This window comes from Suillus bovinus (genome assembly GCF_016758785.1).
Source record: "Suillus bovinus strain UH-Sbo-P2 chromosome Unknown EDB93scaffold_22, whole genome shotgun sequence".
Taxonomy (NCBI): domain Eukaryota; kingdom Fungi; phylum Basidiomycota; class Agaricomycetes; order Boletales; family Suillaceae; genus Suillus; species Suillus bovinus.
Genome location: NW_024542078.1, coordinates 160724 through 187210, shown reverse-complemented (window position 1 = coordinate 187210; position 26487 = coordinate 160724). Strand labels below are relative to the sequence as shown.

Here is a 26487-nt window from a genome sequence, read left to right as displayed (position 1 = left end):
TCGACTTCGGTTACAGTATTCATGACAAGTGTAGTGGGACGGCCTTGAGAATTTCAGGTCAGTACTTGGATGGGATATCAGCTGGGTATGAAGACGTTGATATCCCTTGCTGGCTCTTCGTGTATTTTAAGAAGGGTCGATGTTGTTAAAATCTTGTGTAAGTAGTAAGCAGTAGCATAGACAGTGCACAGCGAACCAAGCGACCATCCCGATCAGGCTTATCACCACGGCCTCGTTTCTACACGTTAGCATTGGCATAGGTCCTAGAATCTGGGAAGGAGTGCGAAGTAACGAGGCTGGCAGTCACAATGCGGCGCCGGAAATCTCTCGCCCTAAACCACCCCCCCCCCCCCCCCATAGCTTCGCCAAGTGTATTTGATGGAAGGTTTCGTTGCAGTTTCAATTGATGCCTCATAAAGCCATTCACAAGACGCGCTGCCACAGATTTACTTTCCTGTAGGCTGTGTGATGAACTGGCTAGTGCGGTGCACCTTGCTAGATCTGGCTACGTGGACAAATGCATCACTCGCCATTTGGAAGACGAAGTAGTATCTTTATACAGATACATGCGTGTAGTTGGGTGTCCACCTTTCCTGTTCAAATACTTGTGTTGGGAGTGGAGGAGGTATACTTATCTCACCTTTGATTGACCTTCCTGTACTATGGTGACGCGAGTCGGAAAGGAAGACGACAACGACAACCCAAACCCATCGTAGCTTAAGCACCTTGCGGTCCTAATTTCAATGGGTGACATAGCCCAAGGTCTTGTGTTATCGAGGCTCGACATATCATGATACTGTCAGGTCTGCTGCATTCCTGAGAGATATATGGATACTTTGATACAAATACACATACATAGAGATGCAGTGGGTTCGGGTCCAAGAGCCTTTGGCCACAATTGAGAAGCAGTCTGCAGATGTAGCAGAAGATGGCGAGGAGAATAGCACCGAATAATACTGGCATAATCGCCGAATATAGCAAAATTTTCCTACGGTTACGCAAGTCACCTTGGACCAGGTTTTTAATGCAGGGCAAGAGCTGTCAGTGTCACATAGCTCCCGGGGAGAATCGCTCACCAACTCTGCATACGACTCACAACTAAGAAGGAGACGTGGTCTGGCGATGGCAAAATCTTTCGCTCAGTACGCCTCTCAATTTTTGACCCAGCAGCATAATCCAGCATCGAGTCTGTCCTCTTCGCAGCCTTTATTCTTTTCATTCACAACCGACGAAGGGTCTCGTGCAGGTGATGATCGTGATGCAGATGTTGACGACGTTGACGACCCTCATCTGCGTGTGAGCAGACTGTCAAGTCGCGGAAATATTAGGAGTCGAGCATATGATATAGACGATGAAGACCCATATCTGCGCCTCGACGAAGGGGATGATGACCTACCAGGGGCCTCTCATCATGTTTCTCAGTCAATCCCTTTGATGACATCTGACTATGGCCAAGCCGAGTCCCAAGACTATCCAAAGGGCTGGCTTGCCCACCAAGCGTCTCCTCCTCGAAGAATTCGCTCGCCTTTACCCTCCACTTCATCCTCATCTCTTGATTCCCCTGGTCCTGCAATCGATTCACCGAAACTCATGCCTAATCGCTCTGCTAGACCTCAGCATCCTCCGCCTCCACCTTCACGAGCTCGCGAGCCTGTTTCCTTATCTCTGACCGAGTCACTACTGCCAAGGGATGGTACCACACGCCCCATCGACGTATTCTCTTTACCAGATCCGCGGCATATCACTCGAAGTCGAAGAAAGTTTAACGATTCGCATTGGACCATACTTTGGTGTACGGGTGTTTCTGTATGCGTCTTCTTTTCCATTCTGCTACTATTTTTTGGCAAAACTCGCAAGGATGACGGACGGAAGGTTTCGCTCCCATACACGACGCTGCTGCATACGGTACCCCTGCTTACCATATTGACATTTCTGAGCGCTCTTATGGCATATGCCCACGTTTTCCTCCTCCGCATATTTGTTCGTCCAGTCATGATCGCAACATCAGTATTCATACCAGCTACACTTTTTATCTCTGCTATCTGGGCATTCGTTGGTAGCTTCATGTGGGATGGAGACCAAGAACCAACTTGGGGTGAGACAGTTGGGTGAGCACCATTTTTTTATTGTTGTTACCCCGGAAGCTCATTAGGTGTCCAGTCTTCGACTATTCTCACTTGTACCCCTCGTTCTCTCCGTCATCACTGCTAGAGGCCTAGTGAATTTACCCCGAGAAATCCATTCAACTTCCTCTATCCTTGACCTTACTACACGGCTTCTCATCGCAAACCCTTTTCTTCTCGCTCTCTCTCCTGTGATGCTTCTTGCCATGTTGGTTGCATCTATACCATTCATTACTGTAATATTCCGACTCCTTTTGATTGGTTATGTCTATGAACCCAATGGGACACTAGAAGGGCATGTTCAAGGATGGACGAACTGGGCGATATTTGGTGTGGTCGGTGTGTGGTTTTGGAGCTGGGGAATCGCAAAGGGGATGCTACGTACGAGTTGTGCGGGTGTTATTGGCGCTTGGTATTTTGCCGAGTGAGCATTGTTTTCTCCTTAGTTGTTATCTCGTTTGCTCATGACCTCAGCCCTGATGTTCCAATTCCACTGCCAAGCGATACTCACATCATCCATGCTGCTCTCATGCGGGCTGCATATCCATCTCTCGGATCGATTGTCCTCAGCGCGCTCATTCTCACGGGTATCCGATTGCTAGGGCTCCTCACCCTGGCTCTGCGCTGGCTTCCGCTCTACCTGCCGCTTGCATTGCGTCCGTGGTGTCAGCCTATAATATTTGGTTCAGGTATGGCAGTCTCATATCTAGAGAGCGTTACAACATCCTTGAGCAAATATGCGCTCGTATATACTGGGTTGACTGGAGACCCCTTCTTTGTGAGCGCAAGGAGGGCCCGGGCTCTCACTGTTGCCGTCGAAACTGCTAGCGCAGGTCGGTACCGCAAGAAATTTAAGACCGAACGTGCGTATCTTCTTTACGGTCCGCACAATCATAGTTGACATGCCATCCAGCACCATTACGGATGCTCACCTACGCACCATTAACACTTACATTCCCCTTCGCACTTATGACGTATCTTTTTGTCGCACACACGTTAGGTGCACCTGATTATGCGTTGGGAGCTTCGTTGCTTGCCGGTGGTGTCACCGCAATCGTGGGCCTTGTTTTGTGTAGGACTAGTCAAGGATGTGTATGTTTTGATCAACCAGCACAACGTTCTCATGCTAATCATTACCATATTAGTGCTGATACGCTGTATCTATGTTATTGCATCGACAAAGATGTGGGTGAGAGACATAGGGAGGAAGTATTTGCTGCTGTGGGTGTATTTTCGAATGGCTTTATAATACTACTCACAACTGCATTCAGCTCGAATACGAGATACAGCCTCGGACCGCAGCTCGATCACAACCTCAGGCTCCGGCTCCACAACCGCAAACTCAACCACGCTCGTCGTTGTCAGGTCGGCCTGAACAGGCATCTCCGACTGGGTCAAAGCGCCCAACAGCCATCTCTCCTCCAAGATCCAACCCACCGCGCGTACCTCAACGATATACACCTCCCTCTCCAAAACCTACTCCACGCCCTATTCAACCTGTCCAACCTGTCCAGCCGATACAACCAATCATCCCAGATGCAGATATTGATCCTTTCGAGCCCGAACCTATAGGGTTTGATCCACCTGCAGCTCAAGTCCACGAGTACAATCTCTCCCCCGAGCCCCATCGCACGCCAGCGGATGACGAGAGCCTTGATGGAGAGGAAGACCACGGTGAAGAGTCTCAGCTTTTCCCAGGGTCGGGGCTTTTCTAATAGGAGTGGAACTGGGCAATTATAGTCATACTAATCTGCGATGATGGTGACATCTCAGGATAGATTAATCGCATTATGCTGTATATTTGCACGTCCTGTTTTTGTATTTAATGTATATTCATCTACATATTCATGTTCTTGACCTAGATTGAGAGGGTTTACCAGCGTGCAAGCACGGTTGCAACTGAGCTATACGGTTTCGCTAGTAGCACTGTCCTCGTTTCAAATTTCTCTCACCAAGGAGTCCTCTCGAGCGTCCACATGTTGTTTGCAGATGAGATGCAGAACCACGTATGAGCGTACTCAGCTGCTGGTTTAACCTCCCCCAGATTTGTGTTCCGATGTCTCCGACACTCGCAGCTTATGAGCACTGATTGTTTCAAAGCAACATCAACAACTTCAAGCTTCGACGGTTCTGAACGGTCAATCCGAATCAGATAGCGCCCGACTCGCAGTTCATCCCACCAACCAAAATATGTCAGCAAATCAATTCAAGGGTCCCTATGACCCTTCTATCATGGCGGAGTCCTATGCACAGTGGGAACAGTCACTCGAAATCGAAATCCAACGGACTTTTGATACTGTCAACCACGATGTCTTGGATAGCTATATGGCTAGAGACCTTGCCAGACTCAAAGACCCCCAAGTGGACCCGGATTTCCTTTGTACATGGACTGTGCGTAACGTCTGTGTCATAATCGTTTGAATGTGACTTCAACTGCCGGTTATTTCAGGGCATCCTATGGGACCGGACCACATCGTCAAGGACTGCAATTGAAGCACAACGAGCACCTATCGGTTTCAACTTCTTGATCAAAACCTGCTTAAAGTACAACCTAGTCGAAGTCATGATTTTGATCACGTCGAGATATGGCACGTTTAGGCTCGGCATGAAGAATGGACATGCTCTGGCCAGTTATTGCGGACTCGCAGTGTTGGATGACCTCTTGCACGTAGGGACAGATGCAGAAAGAAGATCGATTGCTGAGGAAATGATGAATCACGACATTGTAGACCTCTGCTTCAAGGTGAGGGGACATGCGATGTCCAAGTTTTGGTGAGATCTGAAGGATATGACATAGAACATAGATAGCTGGCTCTGCGCGCACCGCAGACTTGCTGCTTGTACCATTCGCTCTTTGGCTGGTCTAATTTGCAACAGGATTCCTGCGGATATGGTAGCGGATATTATTGCGAAGCTCTGCGTCTTTGTGCTCCAAGGACCCCGAATTTTTGTGGAACAGTTCTATGCTCCAGAGACAAAATGGCAGGGCGGAATAATTGTTTTAAGAGGGCAAAATGTAGGTCTTTGGCTGCAGACATGTCTGTGGAATTAACATTAACTCCATTTCCTCCTCATCTCTTTCAAAGGCTTCCGAAGCCGATGTGGCTAAATGTGCTCTGCGATACTCAGGGCTGGCTCATGACGATGCTCTCTGGGCTGCTCAAGGTCTTCTTTGTACCTATCCCATGCTCCCCACCAAGTTTCGCCTTCAAATTCTGAAGAAGAAACCGCAAATTGTCGATTTGTTGTTTGATTGTGCGATCACGCCTCGACCAGCATGGTACCCTGAGCGGCAGAGTGACGCTGTTGCATGCGAAATTCTTGCACTTCTATTCCAATGGCCCCCTTACGTAGTACCTGGTGTGTCTTCGCCGTTGGACGGCTCATCGAGAACCCAGGAGTGGAAAGCTTTGTCTCAAGCCCTAAAGATTTTGACTGAAAGACAAGATTGGAGCGAAAAGCTGATTGAAGTGTGGATGAGCGTCGAAGAAGAGGATTGTAATCAAGTCGAGTTGTCAGTTTCTACTGTTGATTGCACTTTTGTCTCTGAGCCTTTTTTCACAGGTTGTTCAACAACGTCAAAAATTATGGCGCAAAAACTCTCCTTGGAAAAAGGACGTTTCAACTTGCATTCGAATTACGAGGTGCGGTGCCTGGAGTCAGAAGATACTGCACTACTGAGTTTTGTTTTGTTCAGGCATCAAACGGATCACAGTCCTGCGGTTGATTACTACGTTGAGTCATGCAGCAGATTCATGCGGGATTACCAACGTAGAGTTGGAGTCTCTCCTTCGTGTGGCCTACGTTGCATCGCAGAAAATAAAAGAAGCAGACCCGAAAAACGAAGAAGGCTATCTGATGTATGCGGAGCGAACACAGGATATGTTCGCACTGCAAGTTTGCGACTCACATGCAGCTCCCCAGGTAGATTCCCCCTTGCAGATCGCAGAGGAAGTTGTCATGGGCCCTACAGCGCTCGCGCGATTGTTGGCCGTGCTTGCTCAACGGGGCATTCTCGACTCAATTCAAGCTCTCAAGAAAGCACCGAATGGTCTCTCAACCGCAACTTGCTTAGATCAAGTACAAATGATTACACATCCCGATATCATACGAAAATTCCTACTAATCGCTGTCCGGCGTGTGGAGTCTCGTACAGAGTCTGGACGGAAAGTTTCTCAATCAAACTCGTGTTACGCTCGGATGCACTTCATGTCCTCTGCAGAGCTTGCAGCCTCCTTGGTCTCGTTTGACAGGTATACGCGCGGAAAGTATGCCGAGGAGGTCAAGGGTGTTCGAAAGCAGCTTGTCGTGGCCCTTGGGAATGCATCGGAGATGGCTATCCGCACTGGCCAAAGTCAGATTGCCTTGAGCCTCGCACTCGGTGCGATAACAAGCGCAGAAAACATTCCCGAGACAGAAGGCCTTGATTCAGCGATAACCGCCAAGAACGTACGACGAGCTGATCAAGCGAGAGCGGCACTCCGCCAAGGGTAGTTCTCCTCGCAACTCATCAACGCTTTTCGATATTTTCTGCTCCACTCTAGACGCCGAACGTTTAGTGGAGCCATTCAATTAGTGAATGATATGGAAGTATCAAAAATTATCCGATTATATGTACTCTTCGTTATATCAAATTGTTCAAATTTTGTGTTAAGATTTAATTACATCGTGCTGTGACAAATATGTCACAAATCTGCAATGTCCTTCCTTGCACTCTATCGGTCGTCCATTCGGCAAGTGTTCTCTCCGTGTCTTGCACGCAGCTATGCTGTGAAGAGCTTGAATACAGAACGGGTATTGAACACAAGTGCAAAAGACGCGTCGGCTACTGAAGGTGAACATGCAGAATTAGAAACCACAGTACTTCACGTTAACACCTATACCAGAAAAGACACTTTCGTCGTGTCCACCCGGTACAATCCTGGAAGGATTGAATTATCTGAAAGGACAGCCTCCAGTAATAGCTCTACCTGATGACGAGTATCCTTCATGGTTATGGGACCTTCTGAAGCCGAAAGTATATGAAGATGACGGGCCTGGAGGCAAGGCAGAGAAGAAACGGCTCAGAAAGGAGAATCAACAGCGCATCAAGGACCAGAACTTTATGAAGACACAGTAGTCTGGTGGTGAGCAATTTTGTTATTCATGCTTGACGCTCTTTTTCAAAGATGGCTCCCAGATCCGTATCGGCACTGTATCGAAATGCGCTGTTGAAAATGATTCGTCTTGGCCCTCCGGGCAACCCAGGACACTTGATTTCTTTCGCCTTTCGCCTTTTTCCTGTTTTTCTTCAACACCTGCCCTGGGCGAATGCAGCCCCCAAACCCCCATCCGTCGCTGCTTTTCATATGCACACGATTTCCTTTTAGCCATGTCACATAAGGGTCTATGTCGCGTCCTTGTTCACCCTCATCCCTTTCTGGCATCTCCAACCCATATACATTGTCTGTTTGATACATTTAGCCATATCCCCTGCAGTTAATTTGACCTACGACGGCGTCCTTCACCGGTCACCCTCAATGCATTCCTGTGGCTGGCAAGCGGCTGGTCTCTGCATCTCAATCCTCGCGTCGTTCTTCAAACACATCCAATTTCTTCGTGCACGAGGTACATTCAGGCACTTGACTCGGTTCAGTTGTTTCTCAAGCAGATACAAACATCAACGAGATTTTCTGTTCTTAGTGCTGCCACCTCGCTATGCAGGTGTTTCAACTGTTTGATTCACACAATTCTAGCTTCCTCTTCCAACAAATACTATCTGCCTTCTGGCTCGAGAAGACTGAAAATTGTGCATAGGCTGGGTTGTTCCTGCCTGCGCTTCACCAGCTAGCAGCAGGAGCTCACTTCACTCTCTTTCATCCGCGGGCGGGCGTTCCCTGCTCGGTGGTGATAGAAAAAAATACGCAAGAACCTTGGGGATGAGTGCCCCAGTGAACGGCTTGGCACCTCCATATAACTAATTTTCTCGCAATGCTGTAGTACACGTACTATGTAAGAGTCTTTCACTGTTTGATTCTACTGCATGGAGCCTGGTAATGCATCCCCACTGATGAGTATGGTTGGCATTATAGGTCCGAGTCGCTTCTGCTGCGGTTTTCTTCTGCATTTATACCCCCTATATGCGATTTAGATTTGTACTAACAGTATACCCTCGCGGCTCTATACCCTGTCCTGTCAGATGCCACTACTGGAGACACCGTCAAACAGTTCGACGCGCACACTAACTTGAAAGAAGTTTTCCACTGCTCCCAATGGCACGATATTAATCTTAGCAATCACATCATACTACGATGCTTGAAGACAACGCGGTTCCTTGATGCGACCACATTCGAACCCATCGGCGAGCCAATCGAGCACCCTGATATTGTCTTGTGTTCGACATTTTCCAAGGACAGCCAGCTCATTATAACTAGCTGTACCAACAAGTTCATTCGAATATGGACAGCTCCTCAGAGTCAGTCAGAGGGAGTTTCAACGGGTGATCAAATACTCTCATGGTGTCATATTTCACGCTGACCTGTTATATAGTCTAGTCCACTGAGAAAATTCTCAAGGTACACTTTCACCCTCGTTATTTTGTACGATCCTTAGCTTCAGCCCTGCAGAAAATTGTCCCAGACCCACAGACGCGCTCCAATGCCGACTAGTAGGTTCTTCGATGATGTAAGTCCACATGATACAGTATATTCGATGCACATCCCATCATCCTTTGACAGATTGATCCACGTTCTCCACCTGGACGCATCAATCGCGCTGCTACCACCACATACGCCATGCTGAGGGGTTCGGGATCAATAAAACGATGAACCGTCTCTTTTCTCGCCCATCCACTCTCCAGGACCTATGGCAGATCAATACTACTCCCGATAACCGACTGCCATTGTACCATGAATGTACTGTCCTCTATAGATTCAGCATACTCGATAGGATAAAAAATACTATGATACGCAGTATTCATGGACGTTGAAACTGTTCATCCTTCCTACAGGAAACTCAGGCTCAGGACAAAACACAAACGGTAACCAAGATTCCGATCCCGCACGCCTACACCACCTTGGACTATCAAAAGACCGTAGTTTTAGTCAGTGCCATCGACATTCTTGCAATCTCGACTCACTTGCTGAAAGCACGACTTAGAACCTTAATCTCAACTAATCCACTGGAAAGTACTACACGGCCTCATGAAGTAAAGTACCCAATCACTGCTGTAGTATGAAGTCCAGCCAGGTACCACCGTACCAGAGCATGAATGTTATTGGTGAGAACCATCCAATCCAGCCAAATATACTCTCGGGTCAATGAGAGAGGCGGAAACTAGTAATATGGCTGCCACTGCCAGTACTAGTCCAGTTGGCACGGGGAAATATTATTGAATGTCGATCCTTCATGTAGGTGAGTCTAATAATAGATTCCTTGATAGCTACAGCTCTGCATACAGCTGAACTGCTTGTGATCAGTATTGGTAGCTGTATAGAATGGAATGGAGTTTGATGAAGAGAGGAAGTGCTGGATGACGTGGTTCAAGTTCACATCGAGTTCTAAATTGCGCACTTCATCCTGCAGGAAGTAAACAGGGAAGTGATTCTAGGGAATATAGTAGCGAGATGAGGACAGCATGTATGTAAACATAGCAAATGAAACTTGTGAGAGGGAGCCCATTGAGTAGCAGAACGTGACAAATGGAGTAAAAACGGGCATTGTATAAAATCTGTAGAATGCACATAAATCTTCATAGCTACATACCCCAAGTCCGCCCGACAGATACTACCACGAAGGCAATACAACCTACTAATGGTCGCGACACTTGTGCCATGATGTGCCGTGCGCGGCACGACTCAAGTCCAGCTGTGGGGTATTGCTGGGAATCACCAGCATGTTGCCTGAACCAGAGCCATACAATAAAAGCATCGCGTCCGAGTATAACACAAGTGGGATCCAGAGGAGAAGCCATCCTTCGGGACCTACAACCCATCCCTCCCCGTCTGTGCAGGATGGGACTGGGTTTTGAGAATCTTGGAGAAAGGAGGAGGGGGAATGAAGGGCATGAGTCGGGTTGGATGAAAAACATATTGCAGGTGCTTCAGACGATTGGTGCCGGTTTAGGAATTCTAAATCCCACACCCGGATGGTCTTGTCTTCTGACCCAGACACGATGCGCTTGCCATCAGGTGAGATCGCGACAGACAAAATGGGTTTGGTGTGCCCTCGAAAAGGGCCACCCACTGCCTCGCCAGTCTTATCCCAAACCCGGACGGTCTGCACAGTGGTCGTACGAGCCAGACACGATGCGATTACCGTCTGAGGAGATTGAAACAGTGTTAATACAGTCAGTGTGGTCTTGGAGTGGGGCACCCAATAACTGGCCGGTCCCCATATCCCACACACGGATAGTGTTGCCCCTCGAGCCAGATACAATGTGACATGCATCCTGTTACGACTGGGATAGTTCTGCTGTTGCCGGTCAAGATAGACCTGTAGGGCGAACAGTTCGTCGGCCTTCCTAATACAAGGAAGGTTTCTGGTGGTTCCTACTGCACGAGCCGCGGCTTCTATGCAGGATCAGCGGCGAGTGGTTTTAGCACTTCTGCCTAGGCGGTGAGTGGTTTTAGCACTTCTACCGCAATCAAGGGTTTCAGGCTAAGACAGTGAGTGACTGCCTTAGAATCAGAGTTCAGGCTACTAAGGGTGGAGACCTTAGTAGATCAGGTTTCAAGGGGAAAACCCAGTAGATTAAGTTAAGGAATACATCTATGGTACATGGGGTTTATATAGGTAAAAGGAAGCGGCGTAGTCGTGACAAGAAAGGTAACAAAGATAGGAAAAGAGTACAACCTATCAAGATAGCAAAGATAGGTGAAACCGCCATACAGCGCAAGATAGTATCTATGTTACAATCAAGATAGAAGAGAAGTGCGGACAGCCCGCTTGATAAGAGAATAGCCGAGTCTAGATGAGTCTAGAGTCGGTGGCATGGTTACAGGAAAAGAAAAATGAAATAGGAGTAAATGTTATTGTAACACATCCGGCAAGATTGCAACAGAGCAGACCCAACTAATGTGGCCTTTGAGAGGGGCACTGAATGCCTTGCCAGTGCCCATATCCCACACCTGAATTGTCTCATCATGCGAACCAGACACTATGTGATGTCCATCTGATGAGATTGCGACAGACCGAACCCAGTGAGAGTGCCCACGGAGAGGATATGCCTTGCCAGTTTCAATATTCCATACCCGGATTGTCCAGTCGTCTGAACCAGACACAATATGATTTCTGTCCAGTGATACTGCGACAGACCGAACATAATCAGTGTGACCTTGGAACATACCCAATGCTTTCCCGGTTTTCACGTTCCACATGCGGATGCTCTTGTCCTCTGAACCAGACACGATGCGCTTCCCATCTGGCGAGATTGCGACTGACAGGACAGATCTAGTGTGACCTCAGATAGGGGCAACCAATGCCTCGCCAGTCTGTATATCCCACACCCGAACTGTCTTGTCATCCGAGCCAGACACTATGGAACATCCATCCGGCAAGATTGCAACTGAGTTAACAGAGTCAGTGTGGCATTCGAGTGCGGCAACCGATGCCTTGCTCATAACGGTGTCAGCATCCCACACCCAAACTGTCTTGTCAGATGAACCAGAGACTATGCGACTTCCATCCAGGGGACTGCGACAGACCGAACACTGCTAGTGTGGCCTTGGAGTGGGGATCCTACTGCCTCGCCATTCTTCGCATTCCACACTCAGATCGTCTTGTCATCCGAACTAGTCACGATATGATTTCCATCTGACAAGATTGCAACCGACATAACAAGGTTAGTGTGGCCTCTGAGGGGGGCACCCAATGCCTCGCCAGTCTCCAAATCCCACACCTGAATCGTCCTGTCGTATGACCCAGACACAATGCATTTACCATCAGGCGAAATTGCAACAGAAAGAACCGAATGCGTGTGGCCCTGAAGAGGGGTGCCCAATGCCTCGCCAGTCTCCATCTCCCACACCTGAATCGTCCTGTTGTATGACCCAGACACAATGCATTTACCATCAGGCGAAATTGCGACAGAAAGAACCGAATGTGTGTGGCCCTGAAGAGGGGTGCCCAATGCCTCGCCGGTCTCCATCTCCCACACCCGAATGGTCATGTCAGATGACCCAGACACGATACATTTCCCATCTGGCGAGATTGTGACAGAACGAACCATATTCGTGTGGCCTCGGAGTGGGGCACAAAATGCCTCGCCAGTCTCCATGCCCCACACCCGAATTGTCTTGTCGCTTGAACCAGATACAATGCGTTTACCATCCGGTGAGATTGCAACAGACCGAACAATGCCATCGTGGTAGAGAGGAGATCCTAATGCTTCGCCAATCTTCGAGTCCCACACCCGGACTGTTTTGTCCCATGAACCTGAAATGATGCGATGTCCATCCGGTGAGAATGCGACAGACATAACCCAATCAGTGTGGCCTCGAAGAGGGGCACACAATGCCTCGCCAGTATCGATATCCCACACTTGGATCGTCCTGTCAAATAGACCATACACAATGCTTTTTCTGTCTGGCGATAGTGCAATTGAGAGAACCCGGTCATTTGTATAGAGTATCTTTTCCATCTGAGGCCAATTCTCCACATGGCCAGAAGCAATGCGGGGGTGCGAGGAAACTTCGAGGCAAATTTGCAAAACATTCTCGACTGCGATGGAGCAAATGGCAGAGCGGACAAGTATAAATGGGGGGTGCTGCGTAAAATAGTGTTTGCGAAAGTTCAGACGAAACGCAGGGTATCCCTGGTAGCGTGACTGACATGCGTGAACTCGGCATGACCCTACGACCACCCCACTACTCGTAAGAATCCGTTTAAAGAAAAATGAGCCTAAGCTACGCACCGAAAACCATTTTGCAATGGATGAGAGGGTCCTTACCGAGCCACTGAGGCTTTTCATCAGAGTCAGTGCTTCCAACCACCAAAGGAGGCGCTCTCCATCGAAGAAAGCTTCAACTTCCTTAGCGAGCGATGATTCGAAGGATGTAGAGCCTACACGAGTCCCCCAAAATCGACATGAGTATGATAGCTCAGCCAAAATGGATTCTTTGACTCGTTTCTCCAAATCAGGCACGGAAGAGTTGGGCAAGTACGAATTCTCCAAGGAGCAGATGTTGAAGCGAAGCCCGCACTCTGAGTCCATGACTCGAAGCGAGGCAAAGGCAAGATCTCTTTGTACTGCTGATGGATCAACGAAGAAGTCATGGCTCCGTGATTTGTCTGTGAGAAAGTCATAGAAGGATGCGTGGAGGGGATGTATGGGAGAATCGGAATCTGAGGTGCTGGTCAAAAGGGACCCTAGTGGCCCAAGGACCCGGTCCATTTCGTAATCGCTCTCTTCGGGAAAATGCAATCGCATGGCGATCAACGCAGGCATGGAGAGTGGTTCCAACGAGGCGAGGATTTGCCCCATCACTGAGCAAAACACCGGGATAGCTTCCCCGCGCTCGTCCTCCGGCATGATTTCTTCCAAGATGCGTGCATACATGATATCCAACAGACGTGTTCCTTTTTCAGATGTTCCACCAAGCACAGCATTGCAATGACCCACCGGACCCACGCTCACTTTGTTCGTAGCTTTGATGTACTCACAGGCGAGACAAGCCCATTCAAACAGGCCGTCAGATTTCAGAGCCAGATCCTTGAAGTGCGCATCGTTGAGGATGCGACGCAAGCGCAGGTCTTCCAGCTTGTGGGAGATATACAGCTGAATGTCGAGCTTTGTGAATTCAGATGGGACGTTATCCAGGGAAACATGGCAAACATGTGGGGCGGCGTGCAGAGTGTTATGAATGTCTTCAAGTGGGCGGGAAGTGAGGAGAATGCGGAAGTTGGGTGGGAGTTCAGATAAATGTGAGGTAGAAGTGTTCAGTTTGCCAGCGAGCAGACAAAGAATTTGTTCGCGAGAATTAGCTTCCCCGCTCTCGTCCAATGCATCAATGACAATCAGGACGGGTGCAGCCATCGCTTTTGAGGCTATACTTATCGGTTCAACGATGAGTTCCTGCCATTGTTTTGTGATATCCGGTGTGCGCTCGAGTCCGTCGTGATCACGAACTGCCTGCGCCAAGGCTTGTCGCACGATAGGGTTGCAGTCCCCCAATTCCCTTGCGACGGTCGTGAATATTTTGTCCTGACGTCTACCCGCTTGCCGAGTACGATCGAAGCAGAAGCATGAGCCAAGACCACCGTTTTCGATATACCACTTCGCTATTGTATGGGCAATGGCCGATTTACCCTTGCCTGCTGTGCCAGACAACCAAAACACGCAAGGAGCGCCCTCCTCAGTGCTGCTGATCCAATTCTGAATATCACTCAGAATGTCTTTCCGAGTGTTTGGCAAACAACATTTGGACGAATTCAATCCGGCGCCCGCCGCGGACTCCATCCCTACGAGGTCCAGACTCTCAGCTATGCCAGCGGTCACGGAATGTCAGATGAGGCTCAAAGAGACCTGAAAGCATCTCTTACCCATATGGCGGACGATTACAACGGTGTCGCGAGCCGCCCTGTCTCGGAATTGCTGCATGAGACCGTCGAGAACGTTGTTGTAGCTCTGAATCGTTGCATCCGTCTCGTCGAAAATGTGCTTGCCAAGCCTTTTCCCTACACAAACAGGCATCATTGAGTCCTAGGCAACGAAGCAGTGGGATCTACTCACAGGCGCTCTTCGTCTCAGAGTAATGGCTAATAAAATCAGCGCACTCTAAAGTCTGGTGCGCTATCTTCTCATATATCGCTACCATAGATTCAATCTTGGTCAATTCCTCCTCTTCCGTGATGAATGTATAGACTTCAGATATTTTTGAGAGTAGAGTAGAAACGGCAACATCACGTTCCGCCTGATCGAGAATCATCTGTAACCGAAACTTTGTAGACCTGCAACACCAATGATCGAGGAAGAAGCCTACCTTGGATGCGCAAGTGAAGATACTCAATGCAACCTTCGCGTAGGGATAAACCTGCGTATGATTGTCAGTTGCGTACAGAAGAGAGACAGGTGGCTGTACATTTGCAATAGAGTTGGCGATGGAGTTGAACGCCTTCAAGGGTCGAAGAAACGCGGAGAAGTTGTCGATTGTGGTATCGATCATAGTAGAAACAGATGGTAGGTTGTTGATCGCGGAAGAAGTTTCTTGGACTATTGTTGGGACCTGGCCGATGTCTGCAACACCTTTGGTAACTTCGGCAATTCTTTCGTTCACAAATTTCAGGTCAAGATGCTCGGCCTGATTGCGTATCATCAAAAAAGACAGATCAAAATATTGTGAACTACCTTGGTGAAACTTACTTCTGCAATACCCGAATTGGAAGACTGCTCAGGATTCGGTTCGAGGGTAGGAACAGTGAGATCCTGCAGAAGTGATAAGTAGCGATCACAGCACGCAAGGCACGCTCAGTGCTGAGTTTGCACATACCTTGTTTGACTGAACATGTTGGATGTCCTGTGAGCTGGAACTTGCAGCTGTGGGTTCAGGGTTGGGAGACTGCCTAGCGCCTCGACCGAAGCGCTTGGTCACTTTGCTGACGAACTTGGGAACCAAGCCTGAAAATTGTTCATGAAACCCATGGCTTGAAGCAGGGAGAGAGGACGGCTATAATCATTAGAAACAAACCATAATTCTAAAGACGAAAGTCCATACATCTCGACTGGCTGCCCTCGTGCCTCTCTCCTGTACCAGATGAGGGTCTGAACGACGTGGTTTCAACCATCCCCTGGGCGTCTTCCGAGAGGGATTATTTTCATCCATCGAGAAAGTAGGAAGGATAGCTGAGTGTGCGTGTTAAAAGGTTTTAGATGGGACAAGGAGTGTGGAGGGTAGAACCAAACATATACGTACTTCTGCTGCATGTCTGTAACGAGTATCATTTAATATACCATGACCATGCGCTTGGAAGCGCCTGTTATCGATTGGTCAGATTTTTTTCATACTGGAACGTTATCGATTCAGAAACAGCTGAGATAGCTTGATCGGTCAATTGAGCTTGGAGGAGGCCCATCGGGAAGCCCCATTTTTCGGTGCAAATAGTAGTGCAGCAGTGCTCAAAAAGCGATGGTATTTATTGGAAGGACGCTGTTACAGAGTTCATCGCGACTAGCGAAGCACGAGCAAAGACGACGACGAAGCTGCAGCTGCAGCCTTGACAAGTCACACGCGATGATGCACGGAGAGATAATTATACGACGGCGGGCCGAAAAGAATGTTAGAACGAGCTGACAAATCAAATAACAAATTGAAGCAGAACCCCATCCAATATTATTAATAGGTTTGCTAGTACGTTAGACCTCCTGGAAGTTTGAGGCGCATCTTTCTGACAGTCGCCATTGCGAATGTTTTACCCTACCCGAAATATAAAAATCTTCAGCCTGCTTGACACTCCCAAAATCCAAACCCAGGAATCAGCTTTGTACTCGACTTCATAACTTTAATGTCGCCGTTCTCAAAGACGATTCACTGAACACCGCCTACATACCAAGACTTGGCAATCCCTGCAACACTTGAGTTGGCGAGAATTATCAGCACACAGCTCATGCATTCCAGATATGACAATCTTACCATCAAATAGTTCCTTAAATCATCGTGACATTCCTCACAACATCCACCGCCACGCCTGTACACCCATCTGTGCACAAGGCACTCGTGATTTTCCTCCAACGCTGTCATCCTCTCGTAAACACGGTCCACAAAAATTTCCGGGCGCGCAGCTGCTTCCTGAGCCCCGAGTTCATTGTAAACACGTCTTTCGGCGTCATCTAACAGGCGTTGATCGTCCCATTGCCGACAATCGCAAGTTTTCCACGGTGCTGCGCATAAGTAACAAAACTGCGTCGAGCATCGGCAGGTCATGTGATAACACCCCTGCCAAAGTTCGACGATAGCATGGCAACCCGGACAGGTTTGCCATCCCATTTGAGACGCAAGGGATTTTACCACTGATGTCTGAGCGTTTTCGGCACAGTCTTCAAACAAGTGGGCTCGATTCTTGCACGCCGAGCACACACGTGTTGGACAACTTGTGCAGGCGAACTCAGACCTGCGGTCAGAAGACGAACCCAAAAATTTCGAGCATATCTGATTGGGACAATAAATCCGTAAATTTGGTCGAGTTGCGAACTCCGCAGATTTGTCCTGAAAATGGGATCGCAAGTCCAATGAAAGCAATGGAAGGAAGTTCGCAACGGGAAGAGGCTGTTGGCAGCACCGCACGGGGTGAAGTGTCTCGTCCCTGGTAGACGCTTCAACAAGGTTTACAAGACAACCTCGACAATAGAAATGAGAACATGGAGCATTGAAACTTTGCAAACGTCTGACAGGATCGCCGCATATGACACACTCCACCCTGGGACAAAGCAATGTGAGGCTGAGGTCGTGAAATGAAAATTGCGCCTAACCAAGGTGGCATTCTATCACGAGCTGAAACTTGTCCCCTATGGTACGATAGACGAGAATATTCGCCGAGGTCGTCCATTTCATCTAGGTCTGGCTCGACTACGCCTGTAATATCACTATTACTGGACGTAGTGGAGCCGAACTCACTAAAGGGGTCGTTAGTAATCGAAAATTAAAATGAAATTTACAGACAACGGAAATCTAGTCCATTCAAGCTCTTCTTGTGAGTGAGTAGGGGTTGGTACATCATCGCCTCTCTCAAGGGCAAGAGCAGAAATATGATCATCTTGTTCCCCTTGGTTGATGAGGGACAACGCGCTGAGAGCCGCAGTGTCGGTTTGAAGTGCTCTATCGAGGCTCAGTGCAAATCTACGGTCTTGAAGTTCAGCTAAGGACGCTTTCAAGTCTTCTGCCTGAAGGTTGAACGCAATTTCTTCGTCCGTCAAGCAGGCATCCGAGCCCTCCCGTGACTTTCCTTTGCGTGATCTTCCGACTTCTTCAATATCTAATAGAGATAGCGCTCGAACGAGGGCCTCTGCCTCCAAGTCTGGCACGCTACAACAAGTGTTCATAATGACTGCAAAAGAAAAGGAGAATGTAACCTTATTTATCGGCTAAACTTAAAGTACTGCCAAAATTGATTACTAATCAGCGTAATAAATATTCTCACCCGCATGTGATTACAGGTATTATTAAACCGCCACGCAATGTAGCATTCATCATACTTATTCTGAATCTCGTACCAGCGTGGTGGCGGTCTTTGCGGTCTTCAAGTTGTCTGCATTATACTCTCCCTTCACCATTAATATGATGGCTGGCAGAATTCCTGAGTCGACACGAGCACTGGTCATTAAGAAGTGCTCCGTGGAAGCAAAGCCTGTCTATCATGATGCTGTCCTGGTGACACGGCCACTGCAACAACTAAAAGAAGGGGAAGTCCTCGTAAAAATGGGAGCTGTGTCGTTTAATCACCGAGACGTGAGTGATGTGATCAACGGCAATGAATTCGTTGCTCATCCGAATACCCCGACAGCTTTGGATACGCCTTGGTCAATACCCAGGAATCAATTTCGGAAGTGCCTTTGGTGCTGATGGAGCAGGTACTATTTCGTTTATAAGCTGAGTTTGGGAAACTGAGAGCAGTAACTTAGGCACAGTAGTTGCATCGGCAGACTTAAACGATGCACTCCTAAACAAACGTGTCTTCCTGACACCCATGCGAGGCTGGGAGAGCAAGCCAGATGCGCCGGAAAAGGAGTGGGTTACATATTCTTTGATTGGCATTAGCTCACGTCTCATGCAGAAGCGGTTTCGGAATTCTTGGAGGTGGACGAAACCCTCCGCTAGGGACGTTTGCCGAATACGTTGTAGTGGAGAGAAATCAGGTTATTCGCTCTCCAGATCATCTTGATGACATACAAGTATCCGCTTGGCCCCTTGGTGGCCTGACTGCTTGGCGGTACGTCTTTGTCGTGGAACCATTTTCGTCATATGACCGAATGCATTGTAACTAGGGCTGCAATTGTTAATGCTGAAGCATCGAAAGACCAAAATATTCTTATCACTGGAATCGGCGGAGGAGTTGCACTTCTTGCCATGCAACTTTGTCTAGCCAAAGGCGCTAATGTCTATGTTACGAGTGGTAGCGAGGAAAAAATCAGGAAAGCAATTGCCCTTGGAGCCAAGGGCGGAGTGAGCTACAAATCAAGTAAGGATAACGATCTAGAACAACTCTTTTGGCAGGTTCAAACTATCTCACAGAGGATTGGCCATCGCATCTTGTTGCCCTTCTGACCAAAAACAGCGGAAAATCGGCTAAGATTGATGCGGTTATTGACTCTGGCGGTGGAGACATCATGACGCGAGTGAACAGTATGTTAAAACAGGGCGGCAAAGTTGTAGTCTATGGGATGTAAGCGAAGGAGGTCTGTTCCTTGAAATGTTACTCAACATCGTCACAGGACTGCAAATCCCCAAATCAAGTTTACCATGCGAGAAGTACTCAAGAATCAGCGACTTATCGGTAAGTTTTCCCGCTCGCTTGAACGCCGATATTGAATGTGCACAAGGTTCGACAATGGGCTCCCTCAAGGATCTCACAGACGCAACAAGGTTTGTGTCAGAGCATCGCATTGTCCCAGTGGTGTCCCATGTCCTCGAAGGGCTCGAGGCTGCAGAAGAAGGCTTCGAGCTCATGAAGCGTGGGGATCAGTTTGGAAAAATTGTCATTCGGATTAACGACAAGGTCAATGCCAAATTATGACGATGTTTGCCGGATCTGTCGACAGTCAAGTTCGCATCGATGTGCCCTGTTCTGGCAAATCCACATCTCGATATCGTTGCTATAACTGTGTAGTCTTTCAGCTGTGTGGAGTTCAACATCAAAGTCAAATGGTTTACTTTTAAATGTACTTCTATGTATCTGAACTGGCATTGTCTGTTCTTACATTCTGTACACGCGCACGTGACTGCTGCATCGCTTACTTAATCTAATTGTTAGCCAATTATATATCGTTTATCAATTGTGGATCGACGATCTGTCGGATGTTATAATTTCTCACGACTCTTCCATTCATTAATGACAACATCCCTATTAACATTTCGGGTCCCCTCAACAAAGTCGGGACGCTATCATTCCTGCTCATCCATCTCGCAACATGTCTAGCACGCTAGTTCTTGTCAACACAACCTCGAGCTCCTCGTCACTCTCCCGATCCAACCATGAAGGTAAAACTGAACGTAAGTGGTCTACGTCATTTACATACTTCGGAACAAATGGACCCATCGGAGTGTACAACAGGTAGCATGCATTCAGCACGATCCGTAGAAGAGGACGACGACCTCACAATCCGTCCGAGTCCTAGACGCAAACCTCCCCTCAAAATCCCCAAACAACACGTCATCACAAACACAATCACGTCCTACCTATCCAAATCCGACAGTCATGAAGAGGTGGTCTTGGTCACAATCAATAGCTCACCGGAGGTGTCTTTCACTTTACACAAACCCCTCCGAAATAGACGATCATTGGAAGAAAACGCATGCGAAGCTATACAAGACCTAATGGACGCACACGAATTCTTCGAGATCATCAAAAACCCACAGACGGAGAATTACAAAGACGTACTTCCTTTCCTCATCACGAGAAGAAAGAAGTTTTTCAAGAAACGTCTGTGGGCAGTACGAGCCACGTTAAAATCCATGAACGGGGAATGGAGTACACTGGATACCTCCCCTTCGATCCATGAGGAGTTTGCAAGTTTTAGCAGCATCGCGTGCTTGCGGTTTGGCGCGCTGCCGCCTGTGGACATGCTCATTAAGCTGTCTATCGAGATTCAAACGTGCGCGCGCGTCAATATCGATGAAGTACCAATGGGGCGGCTGGTACAGATTTTTGACCGCATGTTTGAGGACTGCCATCTGCTTTTGCGATCGCGCACGGTTGCGAAGGCGGTACCGAGGTCAGGGGTTGCTGCTGCGAAGTCCGCAATGGAGAGGTTTTTACCGCTTTCGGGCGGCGTGGATTATTTGATAAAGTTTTGTAGGAATACTTTTTGTGGTCGAGAGGTTCGTTACCAGTGGACCGACAGGGGTCGTTTCGAGGATTAAGTGGGGCTGACGGTCAACACAACGTCTGTAGCAATATCACGGAAAGCAGTAGACACTTTTTAGAAGTAATAATTCTTGTAAGATACATTGTATTACAACATTAAAAAACACCAGTTCAAGTTGTCCTGGCACAACCAATGAAGAGAGGCAGCGTGACAAAGTGTGACGGTTCTCTACGAACTCTACTCTTTGTTCGGTCTGGCATACCTCTGGTACCACCGCTTCGCGAATTTTATTACCGACTATGTATCAGGGCCTACATATACTCCCGTCTGACGTTTATGTAGTCAAATTATTTTAATCGGGCATTATTGTTGAATTGAAGTGGTGAGCGATGAATAAGTTTTGCGCACCGGGCCAAGCGGATATAATATTTATTACGAAGATACTTCTAAATTTTCTACATAAAACCCTAACAAAATGCCCCGACAGTTGCGTACTCGTACATCCCGACCAAATTACGCTTCGCTTCAGGCTATAGGTGATGAAGAAGACTTGACGATCAGTGTACCCAAATCATCCGCATCCATTGACGAGGACGTGGCCCTGGATACTAGTGGGAGTGACTTTGCACCGGACAAGCTTTCCGATGATGCCCCCGAGGATTTACATAATACCGCTGAAGATCTTGAAGTTCACGAGGAAGATCACGAGGAAGAAGCAGAAATAGCGCCGAAACGAAGCAAGAATCAGACTCCAACTGCAAGGTCTAGGCCTGTATCGCGTCTACCCTCGATAACGGGAACAAGACGGCCCCATAAGCCCCTACCAAAATCTCAGTCTGCACAGGTGTCTACTTCTAAGATATCTGCTCCAAGAGTCGTGAAGATGCATGCACTACCAAATCCTAGCGTCCATCATCGACACAAAGCCATGCCAGTTTTTCTTCGTAAGGAAAAAGTCGAGCGACTTGATGCTCCTCCTACCCTTTTCAACCCACCAAATATCGTGTCGACCAATAGTATGACATCGGAACAATCTCTAACGGATCGCATTAGTAGGGCTTGGGGTTACAATGTCGGCCCTGGTCCTGTATGGGGTATCATGGAAGACCGGTCATGCTTTAAGGAGGCTTTGGAAGGGGAAGAAAATACAATGAATGAGTCGTTCAGGCGTCCCAGAGTTCATCAAGGTGTTGAGGTGAAATCTGGATGGACAAGACTGAACGAGTGGTAAGCACTTTCATGTCCGTGCTCATTCGAATCGCTTAATGTTGAAACTTTTTCAGTGATGCTGCGAGGTATCTTCCCACTGACACTGTGTTAACAGATGATGGCCAGAAACGCCCCCCTGCTCCTGTACACTGCTTCCTTGGATTTTATGGTCGCCAGACACGCGTTGAGATGGCCATGTTTGACAGTCATGCTACATGTATGCTCTTCACCACTTTCGCGGACGTCGGTCACGATTATAACTCCCTTATTCACAGCAGAATATATGCCTGGAAGCACATCTTTCGTGTTCAATGTCGGATCTCCTGCATGGGGCGTTGATTGGTGCCCGACGTATCCAGATGACCGACCCCGTAAGACAGCGCTCCCTCATCAGTATGCACTACTCAAGATCATATAGACCGGGGTCATAAGCATTACCTTGCGGTCGCCCCTTTCTCTTCGCGGTCGCACTCACCAATGATCGGTGCAAAAGTCCAGCGTCCCGTTTCTGCTTGCGTACAAATATGGGGTTTGCAGTCTAAACAAGAACAAGGGGCCGTCTCGCAAGCAGACTGCTCACCAGTCGGTGAGATGAAGTGCGAGATGGTCATTTGTTTAGAGTCAGGGCCTGCATTCGAAATCAAGTGGTGTCCTCTTCCGTCACACGATCAGGTTTGTTTACGACATGTCTACGCTTTCACACTTTGCTAAACGCGAGAGCGCAGTGGAATGAAGTTCATATGGAAGAACACCCGAGAAAGCTAGGGCTATTAGCAGGGACATTTGAGGATGGTTCCTTGTCGATCTATGTTGTTCCAGACCCAGAGGATGTAAGGAGTAAAGATGATGACCCAACGCGTCCGACATCTGGTGGGTGGTTAGCCCTACTTTTACGAACATACGACCGAGACTGGTTGACAACATAGTTCATTTACCCGAACCACTTATCCGGATCGAGCTAGAGGAAACTTGCTGCTGGTCTCTTGACTGGGCAAATAGTGAAACCATTGCTGTTGGTTGCACAAATGGTCTGGAGATTGTCTTTCGGTTGAAGTGCTCCTCATTACCGTCATTTTGTAGGTTATGTCGCCGTATATGACATTGGTCATGCTATCAGAACGGGTCAGGGCTCAAGTGAGTTCTGACTGCCCTCACTTATTCCATTATGACGCAAATTTCCAAGACATGCTCCCAACCCATTACATTTCAATACACCAGTCCGCAGTGCGAGCCCTTGCATGGATTCGTATTCCGCCGACGGATGGTTCTGGCGTACCATCGACCTCCGAAGATCCAACGGTTCTGGCTACCGGTGGATACGATGGCATGGAATGTCTGACTGACATCCGAGAACCACATGGAAATATTGTAAACAGGACACGGGGTTGGTGCCTTTTACAAGCAAATATATTTCTCTGATATACGTTCCCTAAAGACGTGATCAATAGCACGACATACTCCGCATTCGCAGGCGGACCGATCATGATCGATCACGACAACAGTGTCAAAGCATATGCCATATCTCCCAGTACGTTGGGTAGAGGGCATGTACTTCTGGAGCCCGATGGACCGGTGTGGGTACGTATCACAATAGATACTATTATTGCGCCCCTGAATAAAATTGCAGAGCGTCAGTGCATCGGACTACCACGCTCAGCTAGCGGTCGGTTCTGCAGATGGCTCTTGCGTGACAACGAACACTCTGAAAACAACAAGGAGAGGAGGGTTGGTCGTACGTATCTTCTGACGATCATAAGCATCCTTCTCTCAAATTCTTGAAGCCATTTTTCTTCCGCAAGATCTTTCAGCTAGACTACAGCCGAAAAACGGGAGAGTTTCGTATGTTAGACCATTTCCTTCCGCAAGTAAGTGACATTCCAGACATACCCCGTTGTCACTGACACCTACTCCAGGAAACTCAAGAACGGTCCAACAAATGGAAAGGGAAACAAACGAAAAAAGATGAATCTGAGTCAAGCACCAGTACTGGTGTATGGCCGCCCGAAGTAGGCGTCCATCGTGTTACATGGAACGCGGGCAATGGTCTGGGCGGAGCGCCGCTACTCGCGTCTACCACGGGTTCAGGACTATGTAGGGTGGATTGGTTGCTAGGACGTTGGATCCGGAACAAGGTGCCATACGTGAATGTTCCAAATATAAGGAAAGAGGTTGACGACATGATGGACGAGGATAGTGGGGACGATCACTAATAGCTGTACGATTGATCCTTATAGCACGATAAAACATCAACGTTGTCGTTCATGGCTGGTGCACCAAACAAATGCAAATATTGGTGATTTGGAGCCTGGAGCTGTTCTACAGTGACAGTCTGGAGCTTCGGCAGCTGGATTCATGCGGAGTTTGAACGTTACTCGACGACAAGACGTCTTGTCTGACTCGAAGGGATCGGAAGTTTCACAAAGCACTTGATGCGATGCGGTATGGGATACAAAAGATCGCAGCACCAACTAGTACGCAATTCGCGACGTTTTTCAAAGATGACCTTATCTCAGTGTCTAAAGTTAGCACTGGGCGCAAGGCTCTTGCCTTGTAAGCTGAAGCGAAATGATGCACTGCCGCTCCCATAAGGCACTTCTTTGCCTTCTTGACGCACGCATCAATGGCTACCATGACCAGCAGTGACCTGGAGACCTCGCACGCTACAGAGCAGCTTGCTCAATCCATGACTAGCGAAACTCATTTCAATGAATCTAACACAAGAATCGGAACACCCCTATCGGGAGTCTCGCGGCTCTCGCCCGACCCCCAAGCTTGCTGTACTCCACCTCCTTGTTCTCCAGAGTTGAAATGGTGTGTAAAGTGAACGATTATATCTTGAAAAGGAAGACCACTAAGCACTCTGGCGACCTATAACATTGCATTCATAGTGGTACACAGGACTGCACGAATGACGAATGGCACAAAGCTCCACAAGATAGAAAGGCGACTTTTTGTTTATCACGAATGTTTATCAAGTTTCTGAAACGAGATCAAACTCCGTGAGCCTTCCAACCTTGGACTATTACTATCCTTACCGCTGCAATAGAGTAGAATGTATTGCTTGCGGGGATAAGGTCCCAGCGAAGCAAAGTATCCGTGCGCCATGTGCTCATCACTATTGCCGGGGATGCATAGTCAATTTCGCCAAGGCGTCCATGAAAGACGAAACTCTGTATCCCTTGCAGTGTTGCCAGATCCGAATGCCAGCAAAGAAAGTCGATCGACAATTACCCAAACCACTGCAGTCGCAATTCCGTGCCAAAACTGTGGAATATTCTGTCCCACCGGCTACACGAGTGTACTGCGCAAATCAGAAATGCTCTGCGTTCTTGTGCTCCTCAGATACTCGGAGTCGCAAGGGGAACATGTCCTGTCGTGTGTGTGGCACCACAATATGTCTCGCATGCAAGAATAGGAAACATTTGGGAGAAGAATGCTTAGAGGCAGGACTGCAAAGAGACTTGAAGACGCTCGTAGACGATAAAAATTGGCAGTCGTGTCCTGGATGCCGGGCGATCGTCGAACGTACAGATGGTTGTAGCCATATTACGTGTCGCTGCTCCACCCACTTCTGCTATCGATGTGGAGCTCGCTGGCGAAAATGCTTTTGCCACAGAGACTCGGGGGATCACTGAGTCCCCCAAGCCATAGCAGGGAGTTATTACACCACCATGGTGAGGCAAACTACCCGATGTATTTTTGACTTATTCACTGATTTCAGTGTTGTTAGTCGGTTTAGTGCCAGCGATGGTAGTAGTAAGTATATGCAACAACAAAGAAACATCCAAATCTTCCTAGATGTGTGTCTCATTATGAACATACCTCTTCTTACGTACTGTACACAGTCGTGTATAGCCTTTACAGAACAACTTCGTACAAATCAACATTCGAACCAATATCTATATCACAATGTATAAGCATTTTATGTCCTCGTGTATGTTTTAGTTACAGTAGTTCATGGGCTTCATCCACTTGCTCACGGTAGCCTTGCAACGCTAACGCTGTCACGAAGGTCTAAGAATATGCAGGTTTCAACCGATGGGTGGGACATACAATGCAACCCAGTGGGCTAAGAGCTAATATTATCCTGGACATACTAGTAGGCGAGTCCTTTTTCCCATTATCCTGTGATGGTTCGCTTCGAGTCTGAGCGGAGCGGTA

General features: G+C 48.1%; 9 protein-coding genes across 9 annotated transcripts; 7 read left to right on the top strand and 2 right to left on the bottom strand.

The window, feature by feature from the left end:
* The first annotated feature begins 1044 nt into the window (after window positions 1-1044).
* EDB93DRAFT_1141506 (plasma-membrane choline transporter-domain-containing protein) lies at window positions 1045-4003 on the top strand. Its single transcript, XM_041449312.1, has 7 exons — window positions 1045-2108; window positions 2161-2547; window positions 2598-2986; window positions 3037-3179; window positions 3211-3215; window positions 3269-3344; window positions 3395-4003. Exons 1-7 carry the CDS (start codon window positions 1123-1125, stop codon window positions 3836-3838), a joined length of 2430 nt encoding a protein of 809 aa, XP_041308441.1. The 5' UTR covers window positions 1045-1122; the 3' UTR covers window positions 3839-4003.
* Window positions 4004-6823, top strand: EDB93DRAFT_1141501 (uncharacterized protein). Its single transcript, XM_041449311.1, has 6 exons — window positions 4004-4514; window positions 4573-4866; window positions 4921-5139; window positions 5210-5637; window positions 5688-5767; window positions 5821-6823. Exons 1-6 carry the CDS (start codon window positions 4314-4316, stop codon window positions 6615-6617), a joined length of 2019 nt encoding a protein of 672 aa, XP_041308440.1. The 5' UTR covers window positions 4004-4313; the 3' UTR covers window positions 6618-6823.
* On the top strand, window positions 6805-7469 carry EDB93DRAFT_329313 (mitochondrial ribosomal protein L37-domain-containing protein). Its single transcript, XM_041456110.1, has 3 exons — window positions 6805-6957; window positions 7010-7249; window positions 7303-7469. Exons 1-2 carry the CDS (start codon window positions 6822-6824, stop codon window positions 7240-7242), a joined length of 369 nt encoding a protein of 122 aa, XP_041308439.1. The 5' UTR covers window positions 6805-6821; the 3' UTR covers window positions 7243-7249; window positions 7303-7469.
* Window positions 7470-13303: 5834 nt separating this feature from the next.
* Window positions 13304-16103, bottom strand: EDB93DRAFT_329266 (uncharacterized protein). The gene is made up of 10 exons (XM_041456109.1): window positions 16013-16103; window positions 15815-15942; window positions 15590-15766; window positions 15463-15525; window positions 15182-15400; window positions 15083-15133; window positions 14833-15028; window positions 14643-14777; window positions 13723-14582; window positions 13304-13637 (listed from the first exon to the last, which is right to left on the bottom strand). Exons 2-10 carry the CDS (start codon window positions 15920-15922, stop codon window positions 13584-13586), a joined length of 1863 nt encoding a protein of 620 aa, XP_041308438.1. The 5' UTR covers window positions 15923-15942; window positions 16013-16103; the 3' UTR covers window positions 13304-13583.
* Window positions 16104-16338: 235 nt separating this feature from the next.
* Window positions 16339-18141, bottom strand: EDB93DRAFT_1141480 (uncharacterized protein). The gene is made up of 4 exons (XM_041449310.1): window positions 17756-18141; window positions 17566-17709; window positions 16730-17513; window positions 16339-16670 (listed from the first exon to the last, which is right to left on the bottom strand). Exons 1-4 carry the CDS (start codon window positions 18133-18135, stop codon window positions 16614-16616), a joined length of 1365 nt encoding a protein of 454 aa, XP_041308437.1. The 5' UTR covers window positions 18136-18141; the 3' UTR covers window positions 16339-16613.
* Window positions 18142-18266: 125 nt separating this feature from the next.
* EDB93DRAFT_1141478 (uncharacterized protein) lies at window positions 18267-20106 on the top strand. The gene is made up of 8 exons (XM_041449309.1): window positions 18267-18541; window positions 18597-18663; window positions 18715-18820; window positions 18867-19022; window positions 19078-19271; window positions 19325-19475; window positions 19525-19586; window positions 19633-20106. The coding sequence occupies exons 1-8, from the start codon at window positions 18371-18373 to the stop codon at window positions 19824-19826; spliced, it is 1101 nt and encodes a 366-aa protein (XP_041308436.1). The 5' UTR covers window positions 18267-18370; the 3' UTR covers window positions 19827-20106.
* Window positions 20107-21312, top strand: EDB93DRAFT_1327946 (uncharacterized protein). Its single transcript, XM_041455103.1, has 2 exons — window positions 20107-20302; window positions 20364-21312. The coding sequence occupies exons 1-2, from the start codon at window positions 20221-20223 to the stop codon at window positions 21170-21172; spliced, it is 891 nt and encodes a 296-aa protein (XP_041308435.1). The 5' UTR covers window positions 20107-20220; the 3' UTR covers window positions 21173-21312.
* Window positions 21313-21592: 280 nt separating this feature from the next.
* On the top strand, window positions 21593-24536 carry EDB93DRAFT_1083923 (uncharacterized protein; the record flags this gene model as incomplete). Its single annotated transcript, XM_041445793.1, has 11 exons — window positions 21593-22344; window positions 22401-22543; window positions 22602-22697; window positions 22745-23002; window positions 23047-23196; window positions 23253-23394; window positions 23454-23710; window positions 23762-23904; window positions 23954-24058; window positions 24108-24191; window positions 24240-24536. The coding sequence occupies 11 exons, from the start codon at window positions 21593-21595 to the stop codon at window positions 24534-24536; spliced, it is 2427 nt and encodes an 808-aa protein (XP_041308434.1).
* Window positions 24537-25290: 754 nt separating this feature from the next.
* EDB93DRAFT_1240216 (uncharacterized protein) lies at window positions 25291-25961 on the top strand (the record flags this gene model as incomplete). Its single annotated transcript, XM_041451729.1, has 2 exons — window positions 25291-25325; window positions 25373-25961. 2 exons carry the CDS (start codon window positions 25291-25293, stop codon window positions 25959-25961), a joined length of 624 nt encoding a protein of 207 aa, XP_041308433.1.
* Between the last annotated feature and the right edge of the window lie 526 nt (window positions 25962-26487).